We start from the raw sequence: 27,625 nt of genomic DNA, 5'->3' as shown, positions 1-27,625 counted from the left end.
GCTATGGGGCAATATTCCTGGCCCTTGTGTCTATTGTTGTTGGGTGTCAGTCTCATATTACTTTATTTCATATTCCACAAATGAGGGCAATAATTTTATGTCTGTCCCTCTCTTTCTGACTCATTTCACTTAGCATGATACTCTTTATGACCACCTACTTATAAGTGAATTTCATAACTTTATCTTTCCTAACAGCTGCATAGTATTCCATCATGTAGATGTACTAAAGTTTCTTTAGCCAGTCATCTATTCTAGGACACTCAGGTTGTTTCCAGATTCTGGCTATTGTGAACAATGCTGTAATGAACATACAAGTGTGGATGTCATTTCTACTGTGCTTTTTTGCAGAGGGTTCTTTCTTGAGTTGTGTATTCTATGGGCTCCAACAAATGTGTGGCATAGTACCATCCAGAATGTTTCACTGCCCAAACATTCTCTATTTATTCCCATCTATCCAAAATCCTTAGCAATTGCTGATCTTATAGTTTCCCTATTTTTGCCTTTCCCAGGATGTCATAGAGCTGGACTCACCCAGTTTGTAGTCTCTTCAAATTGGCTTCTTTCATTCAGTATACATTGGGGTACAATAGCCACAATTAAGTTAATTAACACCTTTATTCCCTCATGTAGTTTTCATTTTACTTTTTGTGTGATAAGAACACTTAAGAGTCTTAGCAAATTTCTCAACACAATGGAATTTTTCTGATCTTTTAAGTATCCCTCTGGGCTCATGGGTAAGAGACCAGTGATTCTCAGACACGAAAGTTTTCCCATTAGTGGTTTTGGGCTTAGCTCTTAGCTTCCTGCCTCATGCATATTCTAATTCTGCCTGTATGTTTGGGTAGAGGGGCGAGGACTACGCAAGGATTTAAGGCAGAACTCTTCTCTTTATCAAGACTCTGTTTCCCAGGCACCCTGGGACCTTACACCAAATTTCTGCATGGTTTAATCTCTTAGCTTGTTCTATCACTCTTAGATTCACCAAATATTCCATCGAGCAAAACCCACTTGTGCTTGGGTGTTCTCTATTGTGCCAGCCCAGAATGATAAGCTGGAGTTATCTTGTTTTATCTTTCCCAAGTGGAATCTCAGCCTGCTTCATACCGAATCCCTTAGCAATGCCCAGAATCCCGGAATACCCAAAGGGAAGAGGATGCATTAGCTCAACTGGGGAGTGCTCTGCCCACACTGGAGAATGTGTTGGATCTTTTCCTGGTCTCTTAGGTATTTATGAATGTGGTTTGTTCTTTGTCTTTTTGCCCCTGGTGGCTGGAGCAGAGAGGATTGGTCTCCCCGCATCTCTGTCTACTCAACAGTGACAATCCCCAAATCATCGTCTGCATCAAAGCCATGAATGCCATGTTGGCCCCCAAAGAACACTTTCTAGAATCCCCAGAGCATGGGGTTCTGTGTTGACCTGTGCTCTGCTGTGGGATCTGGGTTTTCCTCTGCATTTCTGACATATCCTGTGTACTCTATATTAGTCCAATACAAAAGTGACAAGGCACTTTTGTATTTGATTAAGTGAATCCTGATTTCTTTCTTCACTGGATCACGTATTCCCTGAAGTCAATTAGAAGGTCAATTAGCAACAAATTGAAGTTCTACGTCCGGATTGTGATGCCCTAGACAACTTACACATTCACACCAGGTCTCTTTGAAGTTGAATCTTTTCTTTTTTAAAAATGAGAAGTTGTGGGGCTGGAGAGATAGCACAGCGGGTAGGGCGTTTGCCTTGCACGCGGCCGACCCGGGTTCAAATCCCAGCATCCCATATGGTCCCCTGAGCACCGCCAGGGGTAATTCCTGAGTGCAGAGCCAGGAGTAACCCCTGTGCATCGCCAGGTGTGACCCAAAAAGCAAAAAAAAAAAAAAAAATGAGAAGTTGTAAACAGCGTCTTCCTTCATTTAGTTGTCTGGCATGTATTACCAGTACATTTTAAGAATCAACATTACTCAACAAATGTGACGAAATGTGAATTGGACCAAGTTTGCATAAGCAGTCACAACTCGGTGCTTTCTGAGGCCCGGCTGATGGAGAGTGTAAGATGTACCCTGCATCCAGAGATGGAGAAAAGCTGGATCAATAAATACAGTAGACCTGCGGAAGTAGCTCATGATTTGCACGAGAAGATCTAGGTTCATCTCAGCACTGCGTTGTCCCCAGATCACCTCCAGGAGGGGCCCCAGGCATATAGCTGGAAGAATTCCCTGAGAACTATTGGGTGTGACCCCCCCCCCACAAAACAAAACACAGAAACAGTCCTTATTTCAAGGATTTTATTTTTGGTCGGGGAGGAGGTTTGAGCCACACCTGGTGGTATTCAAAGCTGACTCCTGGCTCTGAGCGCAGGGAATCACCTCTGGTGAGGCTTGGGGGACCATACTGGGTGTCAAAGATCAAACCTGGGTCATTTGCACTCAAGCACCTTCCCCACTATATTATCTTTCTGGACCCTGTCTCAAGGATATTTTTTATTTTTTATTTATTTATTTATTTTTTTTTGCTTTTTGGGTCACACCCAGCAATGCTCAGGGGTTACTCCTGGCTTTGCACTCAGGAATTACTCCTGGCAGTGCTTGGGGGACCATATGGGATGCCGGGGATCGAACCCGGGTCGGCCGCGTGCAAGGCAAACGCCCTACCCGCTGTGCTATCGCTCCGGCCCCAAGGATATTTTTTAAATAGTTTAATGGACATAGCAAACATAAGGGGCCAGAGCGAGAACGTGGGCGTGCATGTCCCTGGGTTACTTCCTTTCTTCCCTTGCTCGGGTTCCAAGCCCTCTCCCGGGGGGTGCTTTCTCTTATTTCTTTATTAACTTATAGTTTTTCAGGTCACACTCAGCAATGCTCAGAGGTTACTTCTAGTTCTGCACTCAGGAATCACTCCTGGCAGTGCTCTCGGGGTTGGCGGAGGAGGGGGGGGGGAACCATATGGGATGCTGGGGTTTGAACCCGAGTTGCCTGCAATGACCCCCCGCCCTGCTGTGCTATGGCTCTAGCCCTCCCCCCCGTGACTTTCTCTTCATTGGTGCATTTTCCTGCCAGACTGAGGCTCTCCATTGCATCTCGAGAGGTGGCCTGAGTTGATAATCCGTTGTTGCCTGTGCCTTTTGCCCCCCAGTTCCCACCAAAAGATATATTTATTTCCAAGGGGGCGGGGGGCAAAACTTGCTTTTATTCCCACCCACCTTCAGAGCTAGAAAATTTGATCTCAGTCTCACCGGGCACCCTTGATCTGCCCTCATCTTCCTCTCCCTGACCCCCGTGCACCTATTTTCCTAGGCTTATGTGACCCTCACCCCACATCATGACATTATCACCCCTCACAGAAGACACATAGTGCTTGCACCTCATTTCCTAAGTCCCCGTCACTCGATTCAAGTCCACACAGCTCTATCTTCTTCCCCAGGGACAGCAGGACCTACTTTCATACACCCGTGGCTTCGGGACACCTGAGCAAGGCCTTGCTGACTGCTCCCTACGCCCCTCTGACCTTGCTCGGAGCAGAATTTACCAGCTGAGCGATCAAATTAGCATCGGACAGAGTCTTAGGAGAAAAGAACAAACTGAAACGGGTAGAATGAGGAGCTACATAGATTTAGGTTCTAAAAGTTAATGGGCCAGATCTCAACACACATCCTTCCCTCGGCGCGGCACCCCAGCCCAGGTGTCCCACTGGGAGAATTACCTGCTGGGTGTTGGGCGACTGGCAAGGCCTTTGAACACCACCTTAGAGCCTGCATTCTCATGCCCACACCCAGAGCGGATTTTCTGGGATTCAGAGAAGCTAGCGGCAACACCCTTTGCAGAGGCAAGGAAAGGAGAGAGGAAGCAGGGCGGGACTGGGAAGTCTGGGGGTCGTGACACCAACAGACAGTCTCTAGCCACCCTACCGGCCTCCCTGGAACCCTGACACAGGCTGGAAGAATCCCCGGTGGCACTGAATGGGCACACTTGGCACCCAGGCTTTGCTTAGTCCTGGGACAGGAACCTCCAAAGAAGACACTCAAAAACTGAGGCCAACCTTAGAAGGGAGAAAAGTCAGATGCTGTTGAACCACAGTCCTTGGGCTGCAGAAAGAATTTGTTCTGGTTTTGGGTTTTTTGGGGGAGGGGAGGGAGGGGTTGAGAGATACTTTATTTTAATTATTTTATTTAATTATTTTTTTTATTGATTCACCGTGAGGTACGGTAACAAAGCTTTCGTGTTTGAGCTTCAATCATACAATCATCAAACACCCATCCCTTCACCAGTGCACGTTTTCCACCATCAAAGTCCCCAGTATTCCCCCACCCCCCCACCTATTTCACATCTCCCCCTGCTTGTGGCAGACAATTTTCACAATACTCTCTTTCTCTACTTTGGTTACCTTCGATATTTGTGTCAAGTCCCACCACCACTCATACCTGCCGAAAAAGCAATGCTAGACAATGTGTTTTAATACATATAACTCTATTGTTATGGATACAATATAACCCTAGGAATTCTAAACTTGTATAATTAGGGTCTGGAGCAAATTGCTTGGGTCCGAGATTCCTTTGTGTGTCTCTGGCTCATGACCGGGTGGGAACTTAAGTAGACGGTGGCTGTGTGTGGGCATATGCTCAGAGTCCCATTGGGGTGGGGGGGGAGGGGAGGAGAAGGACCGACTCCTCCCCTGTCCCGTGAGGCCTGGCATTTCCCGCCACCACCACCCATGCCTGGAACTTTTCCCTGAGTTCTAGAAGATGGTGGCCGCCTGGGTTCCTAGAGGGCAGGTGGCGGGACGGCACCTGCTCCCAGCGAAGAGCCTATTACAAAGTCCAGAGCCATCTCTGCAGCAAGTTGCTCTGGTCTGAGATTCATTTGTGTGTCCATTTTAACTATTTTAACTGAGGGGCTGTAGCGATGCACAGCAGGTAGGACTAACTCCTGAGTGCAGAGCCAAGAGTAACCCCTGAGCATTGCCTGGTGTGACCCCCCAAAAAAGCAAATAAATAAATAAAAATCAGGGGCTGGAGTGATAGCACAGCAGGTAGGGCGTTTGCCTTGCACGCGGCCGACCCGAGTTCAAATCCCAGCATCCCATATGGTCCCCCGAGCACTGCGAGGAGTAATTCCTGAGTGCAGAGCCAGGAGTAACCCCTGTGCATTGCCGGGTGTGACCTAAAAAAGCAAAAAAAAAAATTATTTTAACTGAATCACTGTGAGATAGACCCTTACAAAGCTGTTCATGATTAGGTCTCATTCACAGGGTTCCAACAATCATCCCTCCACCAGGGTACATTTCCGAGCACCAGTGTCCTCAGTTTCCCTCCCATCACCCTCAGTCCCAGCCTGCCTTTGCGGCAGGCCCTTAGCTCTCTGTCTCTGTCTCTCTCTTTCTCTTCTTCTGGGCACTGTGGTTTGCAATACAGGTACTGAAAGGCTGTCCTGTATAACCCCTTTCCGACTTCTAACACTCAGTTCTAGTCCAGCGTGATCATTTCCAACTATTATTGTCATCTTGGTCCCTTCTCTATCCCTTTGGGTCCGCACCGAGCAGTGCTCCAGGCTTATTCCTGGCTCTGAACTCAGGGTCACTCCTGGTAGGGATGGGGGGACCATTACCTGGTGCCTGGTATTAAAGCCCCGCCAGCCTTGTGCAAGGCGAGCACCTTCCCCACTGCACTATTGCCCGGAGAATCCTTCTGCGAAGGGAAATGAAGATCGCATGTACCTCCACACCAGCTCTTGGGGGCCAAGAGCTGAGCACTGTGAAGTCAAGACTGAGCACTGTGAAGGAGCACCGGTCTTGATAGGAGATGATTTTATGTTGTTCATTTGTGTTATTTATTCTTCATTTGACAAGAGATTACTTTGTTGTTCATTATTTATTATTATTTATGTTATTTATTATTTATTCATTTGTTATTTAGTCTTTTATTTTATGAGAAGAGCACACCCGGAATTGTTGGGGGGGGGGGCGCTACTCCAGGCTATAGACTGTGGGGAGGAGGAAAGGGGGCACTCTTGTAGGGTCTGGGGGGTGACCCCGCGATGCTGGAGACTGAACCCAAGGCCCCTGCAGGCTTTGAGCTGTGCCCAGGAGCTGAGCGGAGACGTTCTGCAGCACGCGAGTTCGGAAGCAAGTGCGTATGCTCTGCCCCCACCCCAGGCCAAGGTCTGGGTGGTCGCGCTGCAGGGGAGCCCAGGACGGGGGCCTCCCCGGACCAGACCAGACCAGACCATCCCGGTAGCGCTCGGGACTCATCGCTTCCTGTCCCAGCGCCCCGGGACCACCGCGCCCACCCTGGCCCCCGTCCCGGCCAGCCCGGGTGGGGGATCTGGGACCCGGGCCAAAGCCGCAACGCCGCCCTCTGGGGCCGAGCTGGGGGGCGGAGGGGCGCACGCGGGCGGGGCGGGGCCGGGGCACCCGGGCGCTCGCGGGGCGCGCCGGGCACTGGGCGGGAGACGCGCGGGACGGACGCGCCCGCCGGGCCGGACACTGGCCGCGAGCATGGAGGCGGCGGGGCCGCCCCGCGCCGGGGGCCGCTGCTGCCCGCGCGCCCTGGCCAAGCTGCTGCCGCGCCTCTGCTTCCTCTGCTCGCTCGTCACCTACGCGCTGCTGGGCGCGCTGCTCTTCTCGCTCATCGAGGGCGGCGGGGACCTGGCGGCCGAGGACCCCGAGTTCGAGGACTTCCTGGGGGAGCTCCGCGGCCTCCTGAGATGCAACGGAACAGGTCGGCTCTCCCCCGAGGGGCAGGGGCTGGCGGGGTGGGGGGTCGAGGGCTGGCCGGAGGGGGCCGCCGCCTTTCTGCTTTCCGTTCCCCCGGCCACCCCGACGCTCGGCTTTCCCCACTCCTGTGAAATGGGGAGAAGAGGGGCTTCTGGGGGGTGCTGTGAAATACCATCCAGAGGGCAAGGGGCGCCGAGCAGGTGCGGGTGGGGACCACTTCCCCCTCCACCCCTGCCCGCTCCCAGCCCCACCCTGCCTGTCCCCCCCCCCCCCCCGCGCTGGAGGACAGACCTTGGGAGGTTTGAGGAGGGCCAGGTGGACGGGTGACAGATCTGAGGCTGTGTTGCCCTAGGCTGGTCCCCACGATTCCCTGCCCGGGTTCCAGGAACAGCCCGTCAGGGCTTGGCCACCCAAGGCAGTGAGTAGCTCGACCCAACACCAACAGGGTCATGGGCAGTTTCCCTCCATCTTCCTGGTTGCAGGGGGCAGGGGAGTATTGTGAGAAATTGTGTGTGTGTGTGTGTGTGTGTGTGTGTGTGTGTGTGTGTGTGTGTGTGTGCAGAACCCACCTTGTTCTTCCAGCACCCTGTGTGTTTGAAGCAGAGCCATCCAGGGGAGGGAAAAGGGGCCGATGTCAGACGCCCGAACACGGGGACAGGCTGGACGCAATGAGATAATGGGCAGGAGGGCGGCAAGGCTCTTGGTCTTCCACGTCCTTATTGCATTTCTCTCGTCCTTGGCCACTTAGTTCTACTCTGGGCTGCCGCCCGCGCTGGTGGGGCTGTGCTCCGAGAGTGAGTCAGTAATGGAGCAAATGCACGGAAGACCGGGAGACTCCGGGTAGGCGCAGCGCCCTCCCGCCTTCAGCTTCTGTCCCCCCCACCACCTGGCTGGGGGAGCCGGTGTCTTGAGGGGGCCCCGCAGTGATTCTGGGGTGGGGGGGAAGGTGGCTCTTCCCTGGAGGAAGGTCCGGCTTCCTCTCTCTGCATCCAGGCCCCAGGCCTCCGTGGCCAAGCCACCATGCCCACCTCTGAGTCCGGACCTTTCCAACCCTGGTCCAGCAGTGGGGACCTTCAGTGCTGGAGACACACATCCTCAGGCTCTTCAAACACCCGCTGAGGATCCTCCACGTGGGGAAAAGGTTTTGTTTTTGTTTTTGTTTTTGGACCACATCCAGTGGTGCTCAGGGCTTACTCTGGGCTCTGCACCCAGGGGATCAGTCATCCGGGCAGGCACAGGGGAGCCTCCAGGGCGCCGTGGGTTGAACCTATGCACAAGACATGTGTCCTCCCCACTGTCCTATCTCTCGGGCTCCCCGGAACCTTATACTTAAGACAGGCTGGAGGGGCTGGAGTGATAGCACAGCGGGGAGGGCATTTGCCTTGCACGCGGCCGACCCGGGTTCGATTCCCAACATCCCATATGGTCCCCTGAGCACTGCTAGGGATGATTCCTGAGTGCAGAGCCAAGAGTAACCCCTGTGCAGAGCCAGGTGTGACCCAAAAAGCAAAAAAAAGAAAAAAAAAAAAAAAGGACAGGCTGGAGGGGAGTTCCCGCCCCCCCCCCCACGGTGTGCTGGAGACACAGCCTCTTGGCTGAGCACCCCCGACCCTGTAAGCTTTGCCCACTGCTGGAGAATTGGATAAACCGTTCCTCTCTGACACAGCTGTGGCCCAGGGGAGAGAAGAAACTTTCCCAGGCCATAGCGGAGACCCAGAGCCTGCATTCCCGCCCAGCCAGAGTCACCGTCACACTGGGTCACACTCCTTCCCCGAGCGAGGCCCAGAAAGACGCTTCTTGTCCACAGCTCCCGGAAGTGTTCTGGGGCAGAGCTGGGTGGGGGCGACTCCCGTGGGAGTGCATTCAGAACGGAAGGGACTTCCTTCTCTTGGAACTGACCGGTGGGTGGCTACCGGGGTTCCCAAGCCCACTGACCGCCCAGTCCAGCAGGACCGTTTAGGGACCCCTGCACCCGGAAACCCTAATTCTGCCCTGTGGGTGCTGGGCCTGGACAGCCAGTGCCCACAGATCCCAGCAGGCTCGCAGGCAGACGAAAGGCCCCGAGGAGCGGGTTCCGTTTGCAGCCATGCAGCGCTCAAAAACTGTTCCTGAGAGGGGAGAGAGTCAGAGCGGAAGGGAGCCTGCCCCTGCCAGCCGGGATGCACGGTGGAGCAAGGCAGACTCAGGAAGGCCCCAGGCTGCAGTGCCAACCCATGGCTGGGCCAGGGGGCTCTTCTCTCAGGACGTTAGGACTCTCCCAGCTCCGGGGTGCCAGAGCAGCACCTGAAATGCAGAGCCGTGGCGGAGCGGGGCTCCCGGAGCTACTGAGAGGGCCCAGCCCGGAAGTCTTGCTGGGGGGCGGGGCTGAGCCCTCTCTCTCTCTCTCTCCTCTCTCTCTCTCTCTCTCTCTCTGTCTCTGTCTGTCTCTCTCTCTGTCTCTGTCTGTCTGTCTGTCTGTCTGTCTGTCTCTCTCTCTCCTCTCTCTCTGTCTCTCTCTGTCTCTGTCTCTGTCTCTCTGTCTCTGTCTGTCTGTCTGTCTGTCTGTCTGTCTCTCTCTCTCTCTCTCTCTCTCTCTCTCTCTCTCTCTCTCTCTCTCCCCCCGTGTGCAGTCGAGGGCAAGGATGGCTGGAAGCAGGATCTCGGGAATCTGTTGAAGAGGGTGAAGCCGCGCTGGTTCAGCCAGGCGGGCGACTGGTCCTTCCTGAGCTCGCTGTTTTTCTGCTGCACTGTGTTCAGCACCGTAGGTAAGTCCACGGGCGGAGCGAGATGTGGGGGGGCTAGTGGGCTGCGGCCCCTGAGCGCCGATGCTGGCCTCACCGGGTGCAAGAGCAAGGGGCTCCCCGCTGGACGGTTGGTAGAGGACCCCAGTGAGGAGGCAGCCGTGCCTTAGGAAAAAGGGTCCTTCATTCAGGGGGTGCATTCCTACGCAGGAGACCCCTGAGAGCCTTTTCCTGCCCCTGGTTGGGTCTGGGATTTTGAGGTGCTGTGGAGAGAGCTCAGGTCAAGGGTACAAGCAGAGGCCAAGTTCGATCCCTGGCACTGCTTGCCTGACCCCCAGCCTGGCCAGGTGAGGCTCTGGTGTCCCCCAGCACCACCAGGCTGGAGCACTGAAGCATCTGGCTGACTACTGCCAGGAGTAGCCCCTGGGGCCCCCAGCACTGCTTGGGCGCACCGTCCCCCCAAATGCAACCTGCCTGCCCGATGCACAGGCTGGCTAGCAGGACAGAAGCCGGGAGCACAGGCTCCAGGCTCCCCGTATGAGATGGCGTCTGTGCCAGGCGGGCGTCACTAATGCCCGTGTCCCCGACAGCAGCCTCACTGCCCAGCCCTGCCCTCTGGGCGCTGAAACCGGCCGCCAGTTCTCCATGTGACAGCCAGCTCAGTGCCGGGGTTCCCGCGAGACCTGTCGGGAGGTGGCCATGAGGGTCACGGAGCCCCTCCTTGTCAGCAGCTTCCAGTGGCCAGTGAGGGTATCTTCCGAGCCCGCCTCACTGACCCCTGGCTCCTCCCAGGTGTCGGGGCTGGAGTGACTCAGCTGAGTTCCACAGTCAGGGCTTGATCTGCTCGTACAATCGGGACCCCCCCCCCAGAAAGGGCTGAGACACACCTGCCAGAAAGAGCCCCAGGGAGGCGAGGTCAGTGCAAGGACCAGCTGCTGGGCAGCTCAGCGAGGCAAGCAGCTCCAGGGTCTGCCCATTGTGCTCAGCAGGTCACCAGGCCACCCACCCCCACAGCCCACTCCCACCTGGGCAGAATCACCCTGCGCCTGAGTAAGGGCTGACCTGGCCGCCAGCAGCGCGCTCTCCTAGAAGACCCTGGCAAAGGGGCTGCTTTCCCCTCAAATCGACCCCCAAATTGGGAAGGGAAGCAGTGGCACGGCGGGAACTCAGGACACTCATTGCAAGGGAAGAAGGAAAGTTCTGGGCCGTTGCAACCACGGTCCCTGCAAATCTGCTGTTCCTGGGCTCGTGCCCCAGGGCGCCCCCTGGAGGTCTCTTTCAGAACTGATCTCATTCATCTGAGTGCCCTTGGCAGGCTGAATCCAGCAGAAGGGCAGAGTACAGGGAACAGCTGTGCCACCCTGCCAAGGCCAGGCAGGGCCCCCAATGTGCTCCCTCTGCATCATCTTAAATACATGACAGCCTCTAGGGGGCGCATCCCATTAGATGGCACCAGTGAGGCAGAGGCGGGACGCACACAGCCTTTGCGAGGGGGTCCCCAGCTCAAGGGGCCGTTTACAGGAACAAGGAGGACACGGGTGCCGAGGCGAGGGGGTGAGAGCCTGGGGCTTTGCTCACTTTCCCCAAAAAAACTTTCAGGGGAGATGGTCTCTACTACTGACACCTTGGACTAAGGTGGGAATCAGGGTTCGAGGGGGCTGCTCTGAGCACTTAGGATGTTTTGTATCCATGCTGGCTTCTACTACCAGAAGCCAGATGCACTTCTCTCCTCTCCGCTCACTGCAACAGCGGAAGTGTCTCCAGATGTTGGCAAACGTCCCTCGGAGGGTGAAAGGTCAATGACTGTCCCTGGTCATGGTCTGACACAAGCAGGCACTTGGCTACCACCAGGTGTTTCTTACCAGCTGCCATGCCCAGCCTGAACCACAGCCCCAACCAGTCCACCTGCAGCTCTTCCGGCTGGGCCCCCGCCTTGTCTCTCAGAACTGTCCAGGTGATTCAGACGGGAACCCAGGCTGGGAAGCACCTGCCTAATGGGAATGCATTAGCTCGGTCTAAGTTTCAGGAAAGCCAGCCTACTACTCACAGCCCGGATCAATGACGACCTCGGGCCGCCCAGTAATTACAGCCGGAAGAGGAGGCCGGGGAAAGCTTCTCTGCTGCCTGTAAAATCAATAACGGGGTTCAGAGCTTCTGCTAGGAACCCCCACTTCCTGGCCTGCATCTCCCAGTCACCTGAGACACACCTGGCCTTGCAGCTGAGCAAGAGACTCCCCTGAAAGGTGTGCGGACGGTCGAACTGGTCCTCCCGCTGGGCCGGCCCCTCGGAGGAGCCCGGGGTGGGCGGGCTTCTCTGCCCTCTGGCTAAGTGGAACCGGAGCGCATTAGAAGGAAGAATGGGCTCTTGCATTAGGCTTAGCGGCCGTCGGTAATTCACTTAGTCCAGGCATTCCCTCTGGAGCCGCTGTGTCTTCTCCGAGACTCACTTCCTTGCATTTTCTGGATCACAGCTGCCTTCTGGAGAGTCCACACCTACCCCCCACCCCCCTTGACAGAGACAGCCACAGAGATCACGTGTAACCCCCCCACACACACACACACAGAGCCCGCCTTTATCAAGGAGCACACAGTAGGGGCACTGGCGGGGAGACGCATCAATTGCCCTTTGTCAGCTGTGGGCTGCATGACCCAGGATGGTCCCTGACACTCCAGTCCGAGACTGGGGTAATAGAGGCCAGTCCGGGGCTAGTGGGGGTCATCGTCGTCGTGGTGGTGGTCGTTTCCAGCATCCAGGTTTGGTGCTGAAGGGGATGGTGACACTTCAAGATACTGTTGTCTAGAAAAGCAGTCTTTAAGCTGAGGGCTGGAGAGATGTACACGGTGCTGGCCATGCACACATAAGACCCCAGGATCAATCCACTGCACCACATGTAGTCCCCTGAGCACTGCCACGTGTGAGCCCTGAGCACAGGTGGGTCTGGACCCAAGGCAAAAACTAAACCTCAATGAATTTACTCCTGAGACTGTCCTAGAGGCTGGTCAGTCGGATGACCCTCCTGACCCTCCCAGGGGTGCATGATTTCTGGGGGGCTGATGCACTCTCCAGAGAGTGAGTGGCTCCTCTCTGCGGCCCCGGGGACAGGGCTGACACCTCAGGGGTGGCTGGAGCTGAGGGTGCCTGAGGAGCTGGAACCAGAAACGGCCGACATGGCTGGGCTGGGACTCTGTGGACAGGCTGTTCCCCCTCCTCTGGGACTTGCCCCTCGCCCTGCCCTGCCTCCTCCCTTTTCCTTTCTCCTCCTCCTCCTCCTCCTCCTCCTCTTCCTCCTCCTCCTCCTCCTCCTCCTCTTCTTCCTCCTGCAGTAGGTAGGATGGATTGCCTGGGATGGAACGTGGATTGGCCACGTGCAAAGCAGACGTCCTACCCACTGTACTATCTCTCTGGCCCCTGACGTTAGTTTCTTTATCTCACCTCAGCAGAACCCAGATGGGTGAGAAAGTTATCCTTGTACCCCAACAGTCCCATCCTAAAGGAACACTAGGTTTTCCCACTTTGCACTCCCGGTGTCCCCTCCCTGCCACAGAGCCAGCCTAATGCCAGGCAAGTGGGTACAGGCTTCCTGCTGAAAGTGGTCAAGTGCCTGGTGTCAGAGGTCATGGCGAGGAGGGAGAATGGCGGAAAGTCTCTTTCAGATTGTTGGGGGGGGGGGGGCTGCCATGCAGATGGGCTGACCACCCTCCCGGCGGCTCCCTCTCGCCTCCCAGGTTACGGCCACCTGTACCCGGTCACGCGGCTCGGCAAGTACCTGTGCATGTTCTACGCTCTCTTCGGCATCCCGCTCATGTTCCTGGTGCTCACGGACACCGGCGACCTCCTGGCCACCATCCTGTCCAGGGCTTACCACCACTTCCGCCAGCTGGCCACCCACCTCCCGGGCCCGGCCCGGTGGCGCTCCCGCCTGCTGGGCCAGAACGGGCTCCAGGAGACGGAGCCCCAGGAGGCCGCGCTCCCCAGGATCCTCGTCCACGACCAAGAGCCCTCGAGCTCCCGAGCCGGCCCGGACCCCCGGGCGCCCAGCCGCAACCTGGAGCTGTTCGAGCGGCTCCTGGTACGGGAACAGCAGAGCGCGCTGCCGCTGCCCGCGCGGGCCGTGGAGAGGAGCTCCTCGTGTCCCCAGCTGGCGTCGGGGCCGCTCTCGCAGTCCGTCCTCAGCAACCTGGACGACGTGGGCCGGCAGGTGGAGCGGCTGGACGTGCCGCTGGCCGTCATCGTGCTGGTGGTGTTCGCCTACATCTCCTGCGCCGCCGCCCTGCTGCCCATCTGGGAGGAGGAGCTGGACTTCCAGGACGCCTTCTACTTCTGCTTCGTCACGCTGACCACCATCGGCTTCGGGGACATCGCCCTGCAGCACCCCCACTTCTTCATGTTCTTCTCCATCTACATCATCGTCGGCATGGAGATCGTCTGCATCGCCTTCAAGCTGCTGCAGGCCCGGCTGCTCCACATCTACAAGCTCTCCATGCTCTTCTTCGCCAAGGTCCTACCCACCGTTGTCAAAAGATGAAGGCCTGGGGCTGGGGACAGAGAGAGAGAGAGAGAGAGAGAGAGAGAGAGAGAGAGAGAGAGAGAGAGAGAGAGAGAGAGAGAGAGAGAGAGAGAGAGAGAAAGAGAGAGAAAAGAGAGAGAGAAGAGAGAGAGAAGAGAGAGAGAAGCCGGGAAGATGCTCACCTCCATGCAGCCTACCTGGTTTCCACCTCTGGCTTTCCACAGGGTCCCCCCCACCATTGAGCCCTTCTAGGAGGGATCCCCCAACTCAGAGCCAGGAGTAAGTCTTAAGCACAGCCCCCCAAACAAAAACAACTCCCCACCACCAAAGAAAAGGCACCAGTCAAAGGGGGGCACAATATCAATTGATCCTACGCCTCGGATTCCAGAATACAGACCTGAGAGCATCAGGTTAAGGGGGGGTTAACAGTCTGCACGAAAATCATATCCGTCAGCCAACAAGTAGTGGGGTGAGGTGGGAGGGGAGGGAAGCTGGATCTGGGTGGACATGGTGGGGAGGGGAGGGAGGGTCATTGGTTGGGGAGCCGGGGCGGGCAGTTACTTTGTACATCAATAGCAAATACTTGAACACGTATAACCCTAAACTCTCATTAAAAGCTAAAAATGAATAAATGAGGGGCGAAGGCAGGCAGGGGTGCTGGGGAGAGCGTGGGGAGGGCTGGAGCACCGGCCTGGAGCCCCAGGAGAAAGTGGCTTTGTTCTCGCCGTGAAACGGAAACCTCAGCTCACGCGGCTGGAGCGGTAGGGCAGCGGGGAGGGCGTTTGCCTGGCATGTGGCCCACCTGGGTCTGATCCCCAGCATCCTATATATGGTCCCGGAGCACTGCCAGGAGTAACTCCTGAGGGCAGAGCTCTGAGTAGCCCCCGAGCATCACCAGGGGTGACCCAAAAAGCCAAAATAAAAGAAGGAAGAAAGAGAAGAAAAACAAAAAGTCTTTGTTCTCACCCTTTGTCCCCCCACAGTGACACCGAGATCTTCCGAGATCTTCCGCAGCCCCCCAGGGTCCTGGAGCTTCGGGCCCAGAGGGATGTGCAGGGGAGGGGGAGGAGGAGGGGCTTGTCCAGAAGCCTCCACCCAGTGCTCTCTGCTTCCCGGACCCTGGCTCCGGAGAGGCGCCCTTCTCCTCCCTCACACTGGGAGAGGGTCCCCTTTCCTTCCGGGCGGGTGGAACTGACCCTCGTGTTCAGTTTCTGCCGGAAGCTCCTCAGGAGCCAGAGGAAGTGACGGGAAGGGCCCCTGATCCATGTGTCCGGGTTCCTAGAACATGTTCCTCTCTGTCCCTTCCGTAGTTCGACTGCACCCCCCCGCCCCTACCCTCGGGAGCAGCGGGGTCACAGCCCTGCTGCAGGCTGACCTCCGAGGGGCTTCCCGAGAGCGGTGGGGCACTGCCCGGGCAGGAGAGCTTGGAAAGCCCCAGATTCCGGTGGGCAGCCCTGACTGCTCTCCCCGCCCGGAAGCCTCTCCCCCTTCTAGGGAGGGGCCTTGGGTGCAGCCCACATCTCTGCTGGGGGTGCCCCGGGCTACCTCACCCCCCCCCCACTGCCTGCGCTTTCTCCTTCCCGTTTAAAGCTCCTCCCCAGGCCTCTCCCAGTCATCCAGTTCTTTTATATTTGTGCTGGTGCTTCTCCTTCCACCCCGCCCCGCCACATATAAGAGGCAGCGAAGAGTACTCCAGGGAGAGCACTCCAGGGAGAGCACCCCAGGGAGAGAACCCAAAATGAGCATCCAGGGAGGGCACCCAGAGGGAGCACCCAGGAGAGCACCTTAGGGAGAGCACTACAGGGAGGGTGTTTACAGACACACCCCTAGGGAGAGCGCCCAGGGAGAGCACCCCAGGGAACGGCTGGACACGCAGCGTTTCGGGCCACACCCCACCCGCAGCACTGCAGCCAGCCCAGGGGCGAGCAAGCTCGGGCACAGGATGGGCCCTCGGGCTCAGACTCTGCCCACCACGAGGCCAGTCGCTGGAGAGGCCTGGGTAGGGGAAGGGGCGCCAAGGGGCGGAGTCTAGTGGGTGGGGAGGGGTGCTGTGTCTCCCGGGGGGCTCGTGTTCCAAGTCCCTCGCAGGACCCAGCCCTAGTTGGCTAGACTGGGCTGCTGGGGCGGGTGTTCTAGGGCATTCAGGGACAGTCAGGCCGAGAGGGCAGTTGGGACTGGCCATCTCTGGCTGCCCCCCGCCCCCCGCCCAGGGAACAGCTGGGGGATTTCTCAGGCTCTCCTGCCCAGACCCCACCCCCACACTCACTGCCAGCCCTCAGGGAGCGGCTGTGAAGCCCCTCTGATGTCAGTATGTGGCAGAGCTGTGACCCCACCGTTCCTGCAGGGAAATGAAGCCACATTCCTGCCTGGGGTGGGGGGTCTTCTGTGGTCCCTCCTCAGGTGGGGCATTTGTCCCAGTGACCCTGGGGGTCATCCTGGCCAGCTGCCTCCCAGTCCAGTGGGGAAGCTGTTAGCTGCTTCTCCTTTTTTTTTTTTTTAACTGGAGAAGAGTAAAGTCCGGGGGTCTTAAGACTTGGTTTTGGGAGCTGGAGCGATAGCACAGCGGGTAGGGCGTTTGCTTTGCACGCGGCTGACCCAGGTTCGATTCCCAGCATCCCATATCATCCCCCGAGCACTGCCAGGAGTAATTCCTGAGTACCTGAGCAGGAGTAACCCCTGTGCATCGCCGGGTGTGACCTAAAAAGAAAAAAGAAAAAAAGACTTGGTTTAGAAGACACGTTGGTGGGGGGAGGAGGGGAGGGCTGGAGAGATAGCACAGCGGGGAGGGCGTTTGCCTTGCACTCACCCAACCCGGGTTCAATTCCCAGCATCCCATATGGTCCCCTGAGCACCGCCAGGAGTAATTCCTTAGTGCAAAGCCAGGAATAACCCCTGTGTATCGCCAGGTGTGACCCAAAAAGCAAAAAATTAAATTAAATTTAAAAAGAAGACATGGGGGGGAACAGTGTTAATCTTATTTAAAAGATGATTTATTTAGTTATTTTAAAAGTTATTTAAAAAGTGCCTCTCCACGGAGAAGATGAGGGACTCCCCCAATCTCCCCCTTCATCTCAGAAGGCACAGAGGGACCCCCTCCCCCCACCACCCCCTGGTGGAAATGGGGGGGGACTTAGGTGGAGGAAAATGAACACTGGTGAAGGGATTGGTGTTGAAACATTGAATTTCTGAAATTCAATCGCGATTAACTTTGTAATTTACAGTGACTTACACAAAAAAATGCAAACGCTAAAAAAAAAAGCCAGAGTGGGTGAGGTTCGAGAATGAAGGGGCCACTCCGAGGGGGCAGTGTGAGGGAGGGGCAGTCGGGCCCAGGAGTCCTACGGGGTTGGTCGGAGTTGGTGGGTATCCGACACCCTCAGCACCCCCCTCAAGAATCACTCCCCCCAAGACCCTGAAAAGCGCCCAGCGCTGACTCTTCCCTAGCGGCCAGCAGGTGGCGCCGCCAGACCGCGCGTGTCCCGCGCTCCGGAGCCAGCAGGTGGCGCGTCCGCCGCCCCGAACCTGCTCCCAACCTGTGTCCCTGAAAAAGGGGAGGGGACCCCACCACTTGGCAGGGGCAGTCCTGCCAGTGACTCCACTAGGTCTCCTTCACCTGGACTTCACCTAGACTGATCCTCCAGCCTCCCATGGGACAGCAGAACCCGCCCCCCCTCAGCCCAGCTTGCAGGAAAGGGTGCGGGGACGCGCCCAGTGGCCCGCAAACTGCCTGCCTGCGCTTTCTCCTTTTGCTCCTTGTGTCCTCACCTGCTGGGCTGGAGCGATAGTGCAGCGGGTAGGGCGTTCACCTTGCACACGGCCGACCCGGGTTCAATTCCTCCACCCCTCTCGGAGAGCCCGGCAAGCTCCTGAGAGTGTCCAGCCTGCATAGCAGAGCCTGGCAAGCTCCCCGTGGCGTATTCGATAAACCAAAAACAGTAACAACAAGTCTCACAATGGAGACATTACTGGTGCCCGCTCCAGCAAATCGATGGGCAACGGGATGACAGTGACAGTGACAGTTCTCACCTGCTAGGGCAGAAAGCCATGCTGCTAAGTGCGGTGAGCTGGTGCTTCCCGGCGGGGTGGGGGTGAGGGGCTGGGCTCTGCGCCCCACTAGCCTGCTTCAGGGTCTCTCCGGAGGCCCGTGGTCCTGCTGCCCTCCAGTAGCCGGCTGCTGGGCGGGGCCAGAGGGACCTGGTCGGGACACTGACCTGGTCCGGACACTGATGGACCTGTTTCCGGGGTGCCTGACACTGAGGGGAAGAAAACCCATATACAAGGTTACTCTGCACTTTCTGCTCCTGTGCCCCTTTGTTGTTTATTTTGGGGAGCTTTGGGGCGCTGTACCCCCTGGCTCTGTGCTCAGGGATCACTCCTAGTGGTGGTCGGGGGACCCTAAGTGGTGCCAGGGTTTGAAGTGGGGTCAACTACGGGCAAGGCGGGCGCCTTCCCCCTATACTACCTCCAGCCCCCAAGCTCCACTGTTATATTGTTCTTACTCTTGCCTGCCTGGGCCACGCAAACGGCTCAGACCCCAGGGCTAGAGTGTAGACAGCTGGGCTGTGGAGAGATTCCCCTGCTTGTCTGCAGAGAAGGAAAACGTGAGTGCGGACCAGAGCGATAGTACAGTGGGTAGGGCGTTTGCCTTGCACGCAGCCGACCCAGGTTCGAACCCCGGCATCCCATAGGGTCCCCCTAGCACGGACCGCTAGGAGTAATTCCTGAGTGCAGGGCCAGGAGGAACACATCGCTGGGTGTGACCCCAAATGCAAAAAAAAAGAGGAAAATGTGGGTGCTCGGATCAGAGCCTTTGCCCCGCCGTGCCCTTCCCCAGCCTGTGTTTCTTTCTCCTGCTTCCTGATGTCCTGAAGCCCCTAAGTCCGCTGTGCCCCCAGGGTCCCCGCTGCCTCCCTCCTCACCCCTGGGACTCCTCTTATCCCCCTTCCCTCGTGCTCTGGGGAAGACAGAGGCCCTCACGCCCTGACGGCCCCACACTGCCCAGGGCACTGTCAGTATTTTGCAACACTTTCAGTATTGCCCAACCCCCCAACCTGTGCCCCCCATCGCCCCCCAGGGGTGCACACAGGAAGCCTGACTTGAGAGGTTTTCATGAAGCCCCCAGTCCCGGGGCTCTCTCAGAGATTCTGACACAGGGGTTCAGGCAGGGGCTCTCAGCCTTTGTGTCTTTCAGGCTCTTGGGTCTCTGGGGATCGGTTGGTCATTTCCTCATTCACCAAAGAGTCCATATTTTTTAAAAAAAATTTTGATTAAAGAGCCATGATTTACAAAGCTACCTTTAATTGCATTTGGGGGATGCAATATTTCAACACCAATCCCTGCACCAGTGTTCCCAGATGCCCTTCCCACCCCGCCCCACCTGCACCCGCCTATTTGACGGGCACGTTACTAAGTTTCAGTGCTTGCCGCTTAGGTCTCCTGTTTTCGGTTCTGTTGAGTGTGTGTGTGGGGTCTACGGCTCTGCCCCTCACTCCTCTCACTGGGATAACTGACGCCCTCGTGCCTGTTCACCCATTACTTCTCGTTCTCCCCTTCCCCTCTTGGTTTCTTTCTGTGTCTGCCTCCACTCTAAACACTGGGCTCAAGGGCGATCTAAGCATCCCTCTTTTGCTTCAATACATTTTTGTGATCCAGTGTTCAATATTCCACAGGTAAATGAGATGGGCTTGTGTCTTTCTCCTTCTCGAAGCCTCCCTTTTGCTGTGGCCACCGTGTGTGGGCTCCTGGAGAAGCCACAAGAAGCTGTGGTACGCATCTTTTCCAGCAAAGTGCGTCCCCTGGAGAATGCATCCCCCCAACAGAGACCCCAAAAGATGGAGCTGGGCTGCAGCTAGCTGGCCAGGGCGGGGACAGCTGCTGGTTGCCATGGCTTCAGCTGTTGGGCAAAAGACTTTGAAGTTGATTTGATGGGGGACAGCTAAGGCACTTCCTCTTGGGATGCAAATTGTTTTTGCATCCTTTTATCCTCCTTTTTATCCTCCTGGCCCTTGATGAGACTGCTTTTATCCTTGCCATTTAGATCATAGAACAAACCCTTGCAAATACCGTTATTTAAAAACACGGGGAACAAAGGACCTTCTTCAGGTTCAACCCCGCCCTGCTAAGTCTCCTCAGTAGGAGCACTCGCACATGTGCAGGGCATGAGTCCCCTCCCACGGGTCAACATGTCCTGAGTGTCAGGATCTAACAAGTATCACTGAGCACCTACTTGTTTTTTTTATATTTGGGGCCACACCCGGCGATGCTCAGGGCTTACTCCCAGTTTTGCCCTCAAGGATCACTAGTTTGGGGCTGGGGGATATTGTGGGGTGCTGGGGAGCAAACCCAGCTGGGCTTCGTGCTAGGCCAAGTGCCCTACCCACTGTGCTATCTCTCTGGCCCCTTACTTGTACCAGGACCAGGGGGCTGTGGATCCTGTGAGTGAGCGTAGCCCTGGCAGCTCTCTGCTCTCACAGCTTGTGTTCAGCACTGCTTCTCCATGCCTCAGTTTCCCCAGTGTATAAGGGCACCTAAGTCTTATCGCACATGCCCAGCAGTTCTGCTCTGCTCTCAGACACATGGGGGGAAAGTGGATCCTTCACTTAACAGACCCGGAAGGGAGGATGGGAGTAAAATCTATTGGCCAAGCATCCGCCAGGCTTTCCCACCCGGAACGTTCTGTGCTGTTGCTAGCAAGACACTACCCAGTCCTCAGGATCTTGGGCCCCAGAGACGGAGCCCAGAAGGAGTTTGTGTACAGAATCAACCAGCCAGGTCTGTGGGTTTAAAAAAAACAACAACAATACTTTAAAAAATCTTATTTATTTATAGATTTTTTTATTTGCCTTTTGGGTCATACCTGGCAATGCCCAGGGCTTACTCCTGGCTCTGCACTCGGGAATCACTCCTGGTGGTGCTCAGGGGATCATATGGGGTGCCGAGGATCAACCCTTAGTTGACTGTATGCAAGGCAAGTGCCCTCCCTGCTGTAACTACTAACTGCATTTTGAAAGATTTCTACCCCTTATTTTTCTCCCCATGGGGGTGTGGATCTTCTTAGAGGAATCAGGGAACAGAGTCGAGAACCTCAAAAGTCAGGCTTAGAGGCCACCCTGCCAACAGTTGTTAAGGCCACTGAGATTCTTCCCAAAGACTCTAGAGAGGGAAAGCTCTCCTATAGGGTGTGAACATGTGTGTGTCTGTGTGAATGTGTGTGAGTATTTATATATATATATACACATATATATGTATTTACACACACACACATACACACATATATATATATATATATATGTATATATACTCACTGGCCTCTTCTGCCCAGATTTCCCATTTTCCAGTAGCTAGGCAGTCACACCCAGGGACTGCCCCCAGCGCCGTGTAATCCCACTAATGGCCAATATCCAGAGACTATAAAACCAAGCTCCTGGAAGCGTGCAGCCGCAAAGTGGCCACATGACATCTTACAGCCTAGTTCTCCCTCTGGGAGAATCTGGCAAGCTACTGAGAGTTTCCTGTCCCCATGGGAGAGCCTTGCAAACTCCTGTGGGGTATTCATACACCAAAACCAGTAACAATGATGGGTCTCATTCCCCTGACCCTGAAAGAGTCTCCAATGCTGCACTGTTGGGAAGGACAAGTAAAGAGAGGCTGCTAAAATCTCAGAGAGGCTGCTAAAATCTCAGGGCTAGGACGAATGGAGATGTTACTGAGACTGCTAGAGAAATTCAACGATCAATGGGATGATAACAATGATGATGATAATATATATATGTGAGCGTGTGAGTATATTTGAATATATGCATGAGAACGTGTGTATGGATGTATGTTAGTGTGTGTATATGCATATGTGTGGTGTGTGGGGGATATGTGTGTGTGTGTGTTGCCCCACGGCGCCCAAACATGGGTTTGCAGAGACACAACATCTTCTACAAGCCCCGAGTCAATATAAATCCAATTGGACACAGTGCCTGGATTTCTCTCCCCTTGAGAGGGTGACAGTGATTTCTCAGACGCCTTTTAGTTACAGACAAGTTTCTGAACAAAATAATTAGGTTTGGGTCTTTGCAGGCTGCTCTATTGGACTATTGATTTCCACTAAAGTCTCCTGCCCTGCGGATGTCTGGGTGCACGGTCAGCATAGCAGATGGGCGTCCCAGTGTGGAGGGCGCAAGGTCTTCACAGAGCTTCCTCCTGGGCCGGGGGCCCTCCTAGAGTCCTCGGCCGCTGAGGGCCACCTGCGAGCACCCCCATGCAAGGCACCACCTGATCCCTGGAGCAGTGTCCTCCCTGCCTAGACACGCAGAGTTGCACGGCTGGGGCCAGGCCTGGTCCCTCCTGGGTCTGAGTTCCTGTGTGGAAGGGCCAGACCTGAGGCTTAGCCACCTCCAATCCCTCCCAGGACAGATGTTCCCTCCTAGAAACAGAGTGTGGGGGGGGGGGCGGGCAAACATATGAGCATCCCCCATCACTTGAAATGGTCCAGTGGACACACTGAAGAAAAGACAAAAGGCCACAAGGGGGACATTCATTGTCGAAATGGATACTTGGTGCAGCTGGATCTACAACATTGTCAGCCTGGCATGTCCACGCAAACAATGTTGGTGAAAGTTTACTTTGGTTTGGGGCCATGCCTGATTGTCTCTGGGTTTCCTCCTGGCTCTGTCCTTAGGGCTCACTCCTGGCAGTGCTCAGGGGACCACAGGTGGTGCCAGGGGCAGAACCCAGATCAGCTATGTGTAAGGCAAGCGCCTCACCGGCTGAACTATCTCCGGCGTCAGTTTGCATTTTTTATATCCTAAGCCTTCGACGTTAAGGGTGTCTTCCAGACTCACAGCATGTGTCAGTTTACCGAGTCACACCGTAAGTGCGCCGAGGCCAGTTTGGCAAGCGGAGACCCAACAACCCTGCCCCAGATTGGATGGGGCGGTTCTACCCAGAGGGCCCACCCCCCAGGTCAGGGGGTTCAGCAGCCGTGCGGGGAGCCTTGGGACACGTGAGGACCCCAGAGAGCAGAGTCCTGGGGGCGTGGACAAGGGCTCGGCTTGACTGGGTGGAAGTCAAGAGCTGGGGGTGAGGAGGATGCTGAGTGACCTTCGGGGTCACTTCAGAGCCGAGTACCAGTGCAGGTGAGGCTGGAGAGGCAATCAAGGCAGAGAGCTGAGACGCTGCTCTCCGTGGCTGCCTGGCCCTGCCACAGCCTTCAATTACAGCAAATGTCCTCAGACAGGCGAGTGATTCTATTAAAGTGGCCAAACCTGGCGACCCACATTTTACAGATAATGCTGCATGAAGCCAGCTAATCTGGTGATTGAATTATTAAGTTAGGACATCTATGGCTTAATTTCATTGGCAAGGCATCCTTCAAGTAAATTGACATTCCATTTACCATGACCTCTCCCCACCAGAACAGCAGATTTGGTTCAATTTTGTACAGAAAACGTTTGCTTGCAGTGCCTATGCAATAGAACTCAGCAAAGCAGGGAAAGGAAATGCATTAAAAGCTGTAGCTCGTTATGTATATGCCTGTTAAACAGAGGAGAGAACTGGCTTCATGGGAAAAGCAAACAACTCCTTCGCTAAATGAGACTCATCCCTCAGGAAAGAGTTGAAAGACTTTGGAGGCATTTACTGTTCGGGGTAAATAAATACCCATTACACAAGTGGTTGATGCATAGTTTGAATCTTCTACGTCCGAAGATTTTTTTTTTTGTCACAGTGTCACAGTGTTCTATTGATTCTAGAGAAGGGGGTTGGGGTGGGGTGTTAATCCCTAACTCTGTCTATCCAATCAATTCTATTTTTGGTTCATGTATATTAAAGTTCTGTTATTAGATGCACATTTATTTTTTTTGGAGGTGGCATACCAAGCTATGTTCAGAGCATCCTTCTTGGAATGAAGAAAAAATATCATCTGGCAATTTCTGTCTTTTACTCTTGTGAAAGTGTCCATTAATTTAAAAAAAGAAAAAGGAAAGCAGCTTAGGCGAGAGCAATAGTGCAGTAGGAAGGGTGTTGACCTTGCACATGGCCCATCCGGGTTCTCTCCCCAGCATCTCATGTGGTCCTCCAAGCCCAGCCAGGGGTGATTCCTGAGTGCAGAGACAGGAATAATCCCTGAGCACCAACAGGTGTGACAAAAATAAAAGAAAGAAAAAAGAAATCTACTTTAAATCATCATTAATAATATATAATTGGAGTGATTATATTACCAACTGGATTATGTTAACCGACTGGATTCCATTGACATCAAAAGACCGCGTGGCTGCCCACCTATGAGATGGTCAGACTTCTTCGTCAAAACCCTGAATGAACGGTTTGAGGCTCTTCATGTTCCTGGAGCGAGCAGATACTATTGGGCTACACTAGCACACAACAGGGACAAATGGAGATGCTACTGGTGCCCGCTCGAGCAAATCAAAGATCAACAGGATGACAAGCGATACAAATGAATTGGAGCGATAGCACAGGGACTGGAGTGATAGCACAGCGGGTAGGACGTTTGCCTTGCATGCCTTGATTCCTCCGTCCCTCTCGGAGAGCCCGACAAGCTACCAAGAGTATCCTGCCCACACGGCAGAGCCTGGCAAGCTACCCGTGGCATATTTGATATGCCAAAAACAGTAACAAGTCTTACACCAATTTGCCCGCTCGAGCAAATTGATGAACAACAGGACCACAGTGCTATATAAAGTAAATAAACATGGTTAAGTTACATGAGTTTTGGTTATGGAATTATTATGTGTGGGGGTTGTCTCCTAAGTGATTCCTCAAGCAATATTCAGCCTGAGCTGCTTGGTCCTAGGCAGGTTGGGCACCCCCAGGGACTCCCTGGCAGTGCTCAGGGCTGCTGAGACTTGAACCCAGGGCCTCAGCAAGCCAGCTCCACATTCCCAGCTCTCAGAGCTCCCTCTCGGTCCCTCCATCCAATTCTCTTCTAAATCAAAGTCAAGAAAAATGCCTTCAGTACCCCCATATTCTCTTCTATTCCTTTGCTCTTTTTCTCTCCCTACTCCAAGCCAAAGGAAATACAGTGTTTGCTGTCACTATGGATACATTGTCCGTGCTTCAGATGAGCGGACTTCGGAGTCTGAACCCTTGTATGTCTAGAATCCCTCCGCTTTATTGCAATATCACCTGATAACATCGTGCACCTTTCAGGTGAATAATACATAGATTTGCTACATCTACATAATAATGCATTTATCTGTTGCAAAATGATCACCGACCATTAACACCTTCCCATCACCCGTTACCTCTTCCTTTTTGGGGTGAGCTGTCTCAGAGTACCTCCTTGCAGCACCAGAGCTACCCAGCACAGTATTACTAGCGTCCCTACCATGCTCTGTACCGAGTCTGAGATCCGGCTCATCTTACGAGTTTGGAATTCTGATTAAACGTCTCCCCACCTCCTCCACCCCGGTGCCTAGTACCCACCATTTCTCATTTCCCGTGCTTTGGCTTTTTTCTGTATGAAAGCGAGACTTGGGGCTGGAGCGATAGCACAGCGGGTAGGGCGTTTGCCTTGCATGCAGATGACCCAGTTTCGAATCCCAGCATCCCATATGGTCCCCTGAGCACCGCCAGGGGTAATTCCTGAGTGAAGAGCCAGAAGTAACCCCTGTGCATTGCCGGGTGTGATCCAAAAAGCAAAGAAAGAAAGAAAGAAAGAAAGAAAGAAAGAAAGAAAGAAAGAAAGAAAGAAAGAAAGAAAGAAAGAAAGAAAGAAAGAAAGAAAGAAAGAAAGAAAGAAAGAAAGAAAGAAAGAAAGAAAGAAAGAAAGAAAGAAAGAAAGAGACTCCGCTGTATTTGTCTTTCTCAGCCATCTACCAGCGGGCATGGGTGGGTCCTTGCAAGACTGTTTCTTGGTTGATTTTTTCCCCACCTTCTGGCCTCAGGTCACCAGTCCTGCGCCTGGGCCCCCCAAAGACAGCAAATTCTGCATGTTCCATACACACCGGGCCGGGGAGGTCCTCAGAGTGGACTGGCCTCAGGTGCCCGCTGCCCTCGGCATGGAGCCCGCTCTGCTCTGCTTCTCCTTCCGCACAGGACCTGGGCAGGACCACGCAGGGGATCTGAGTGTCCTTGCCAATGGCCCCACTGGGGCTCTGCCCTGGGGGTGGACACCAACTCCCTTCCCACTCCCCGCTGCTGTGGGGCCAAGGGGCTGCCTGTCCTTGTCCTTGTCCCCAGACACCAGTGGGGAGAGCCGACACCTGCAGGCACAATCGGGGGCTCATGCCGGCTGGATTGCTCCCCAACAACCCTGCTGCCCACAGCACCCCCAGAAGCCGACGCCACTTTCTGCCAGCGTTACCCACCTGTGTCGCTTGCCCACCTCCCCGTGAGCTGTGCACTGCGGTGAGGTCCGTTTCCTGGGCATTTCCCGCCTCTCGCACACCGTCTCTCCCTGGACTTGAAGCGTTGGACTTTCCCTTCCCAGAAACTGGCCCCCGGCTCCCCGCCTCCTTCCCCGGGACACGTCAGCTGCTGTGTCATTTGTGTTTCTTCCGGTCTTCACGCCTCTTGGCTCTGACCCACTATTTGCGTTTCAGAGCTCCAGCCCAGCGTTGGTTGGATTTGTTTCCATTTGTTGGCAGGCTGTGCCCAGCACTGGAGTATTTCCACTGGGTGCTCAGGACCCCAGTCTCAGGGGTGGAGAAACCAAGGCACCCATGACCACATGGTTGCTGACGGGAAAAGTAGCAGTCTGGGGGTGGGGGACAGGCCTTGACCACAGTGCCCCGACACACTAGGGAAGGCCCTAAGTCTTCTGGTTTTGAGACCGGCCCCTTGGGGACACTCAGAGTCTGTGGTCCCCTTCCCCACACTGCCCGCCCGCCCGCCATCTGCTTTCCAGCCCAGGTGTCATCCTTCCGGCTACGCCGCGTCACACGGAAGCTCTGGCCTCCCCAGCGTGCCCGCGATGTAGACTCTGACCTACTTGTGTACCCAACCATCCCTCTCACAGCAGGGGCAGCGGTGGCGATGGCGGACACAGGGGGGTCTGGAGGGCAGGTGGGTGGGGGCAGCCCTGCCTGTCAGCGGGAAGCTCTCCGCGGTCTCGGCTGAGCAGCAAAGACAACATGAATTAAACACGGCTGGGCTCCGCCAGGCCGAGACATGGCAGAGCAGCTCCTCGGAGTGGCTTTAGGTGAAAAACGGCTCTTGCTCCCGGGCAGGAAGTGTGGCTGCCGCTGCCGCTGCTGCTCGGCTAAGGGGCAGGGAGGGAGCACTGAGCCTGCAAAGGGAGGGCTTCAGCTCCGGATCAGCCCCCAGTAGGCACCCACCTCAAGAGCCGGTGCAGGGCTGGGGGTAGAGGCTGCTGCCCGGGGACCATACAGGGCAGTGCTGGGTGTGTATGTGTTGGGCGGGGGTGGCACGCGGTGGCAGGGATACCACCTGGTGCCCCTCCTGGAGCTGGCTCTGCCTCTCCGCAGCGTGGGCCCCTGGAGGGTGACCGTGTTCCCGGGGCCCCAGGTCCGGGCTCGCAGAGCTTCTTTCCGAGTCCCGACTGCAAAGTGTGGGGCTCGCCCCTCGCCCCCCGCCCACCGCGGGGACATTCTGAGAGATGCCTTCGCCCCTTCACCCCTTTGTCCCCTGCTCGAGGGGACCCAGGACAAGGCTCTGGGGTAGGGGGTCACCTGCTTTCGGCTCCAGAGATGGGAAGGGGGATGGGATGGGGGAGTGGCCCCAGG

General features: G+C 55.4%; 1 protein-coding gene across 1 annotated transcript; it reads left to right on the top strand.

Moving 5' to 3' along the window:
- Positions 1-5,683: 5,683 nt before the first annotated feature.
- Positions 5,684-13,956, top strand: KCNK18 (potassium two pore domain channel subfamily K member 18). The gene is made up of 3 exons (XM_004611949.2): positions 5,684-6,707; positions 9,313-9,447; positions 13,150-13,956. The coding sequence occupies exons 1-3, from the start codon at positions 5,699-5,701 to the stop codon at positions 13,947-13,949; spliced, it is 1,944 nt and encodes a 647-aa protein (XP_004612006.2). The 5' UTR covers positions 5,684-5,698; the 3' UTR covers positions 13,950-13,956.
- The last annotated feature ends 13,669 nt before the right edge of the window (positions 13,957-27,625 follow it).

This window comes from Sorex araneus, chromosome 11 (assembly GCF_027595985.1).
Source record: "Sorex araneus isolate mSorAra2 chromosome 11, mSorAra2.pri, whole genome shotgun sequence".
NCBI classification, from domain to species: Eukaryota; Metazoa; Chordata; class Mammalia; order Eulipotyphla; family Soricidae; genus Sorex; species Sorex araneus.
Note: the sequence above shows the minus strand (reverse complement) of the source record. Positions and strands in the feature narration are given on the sequence as shown.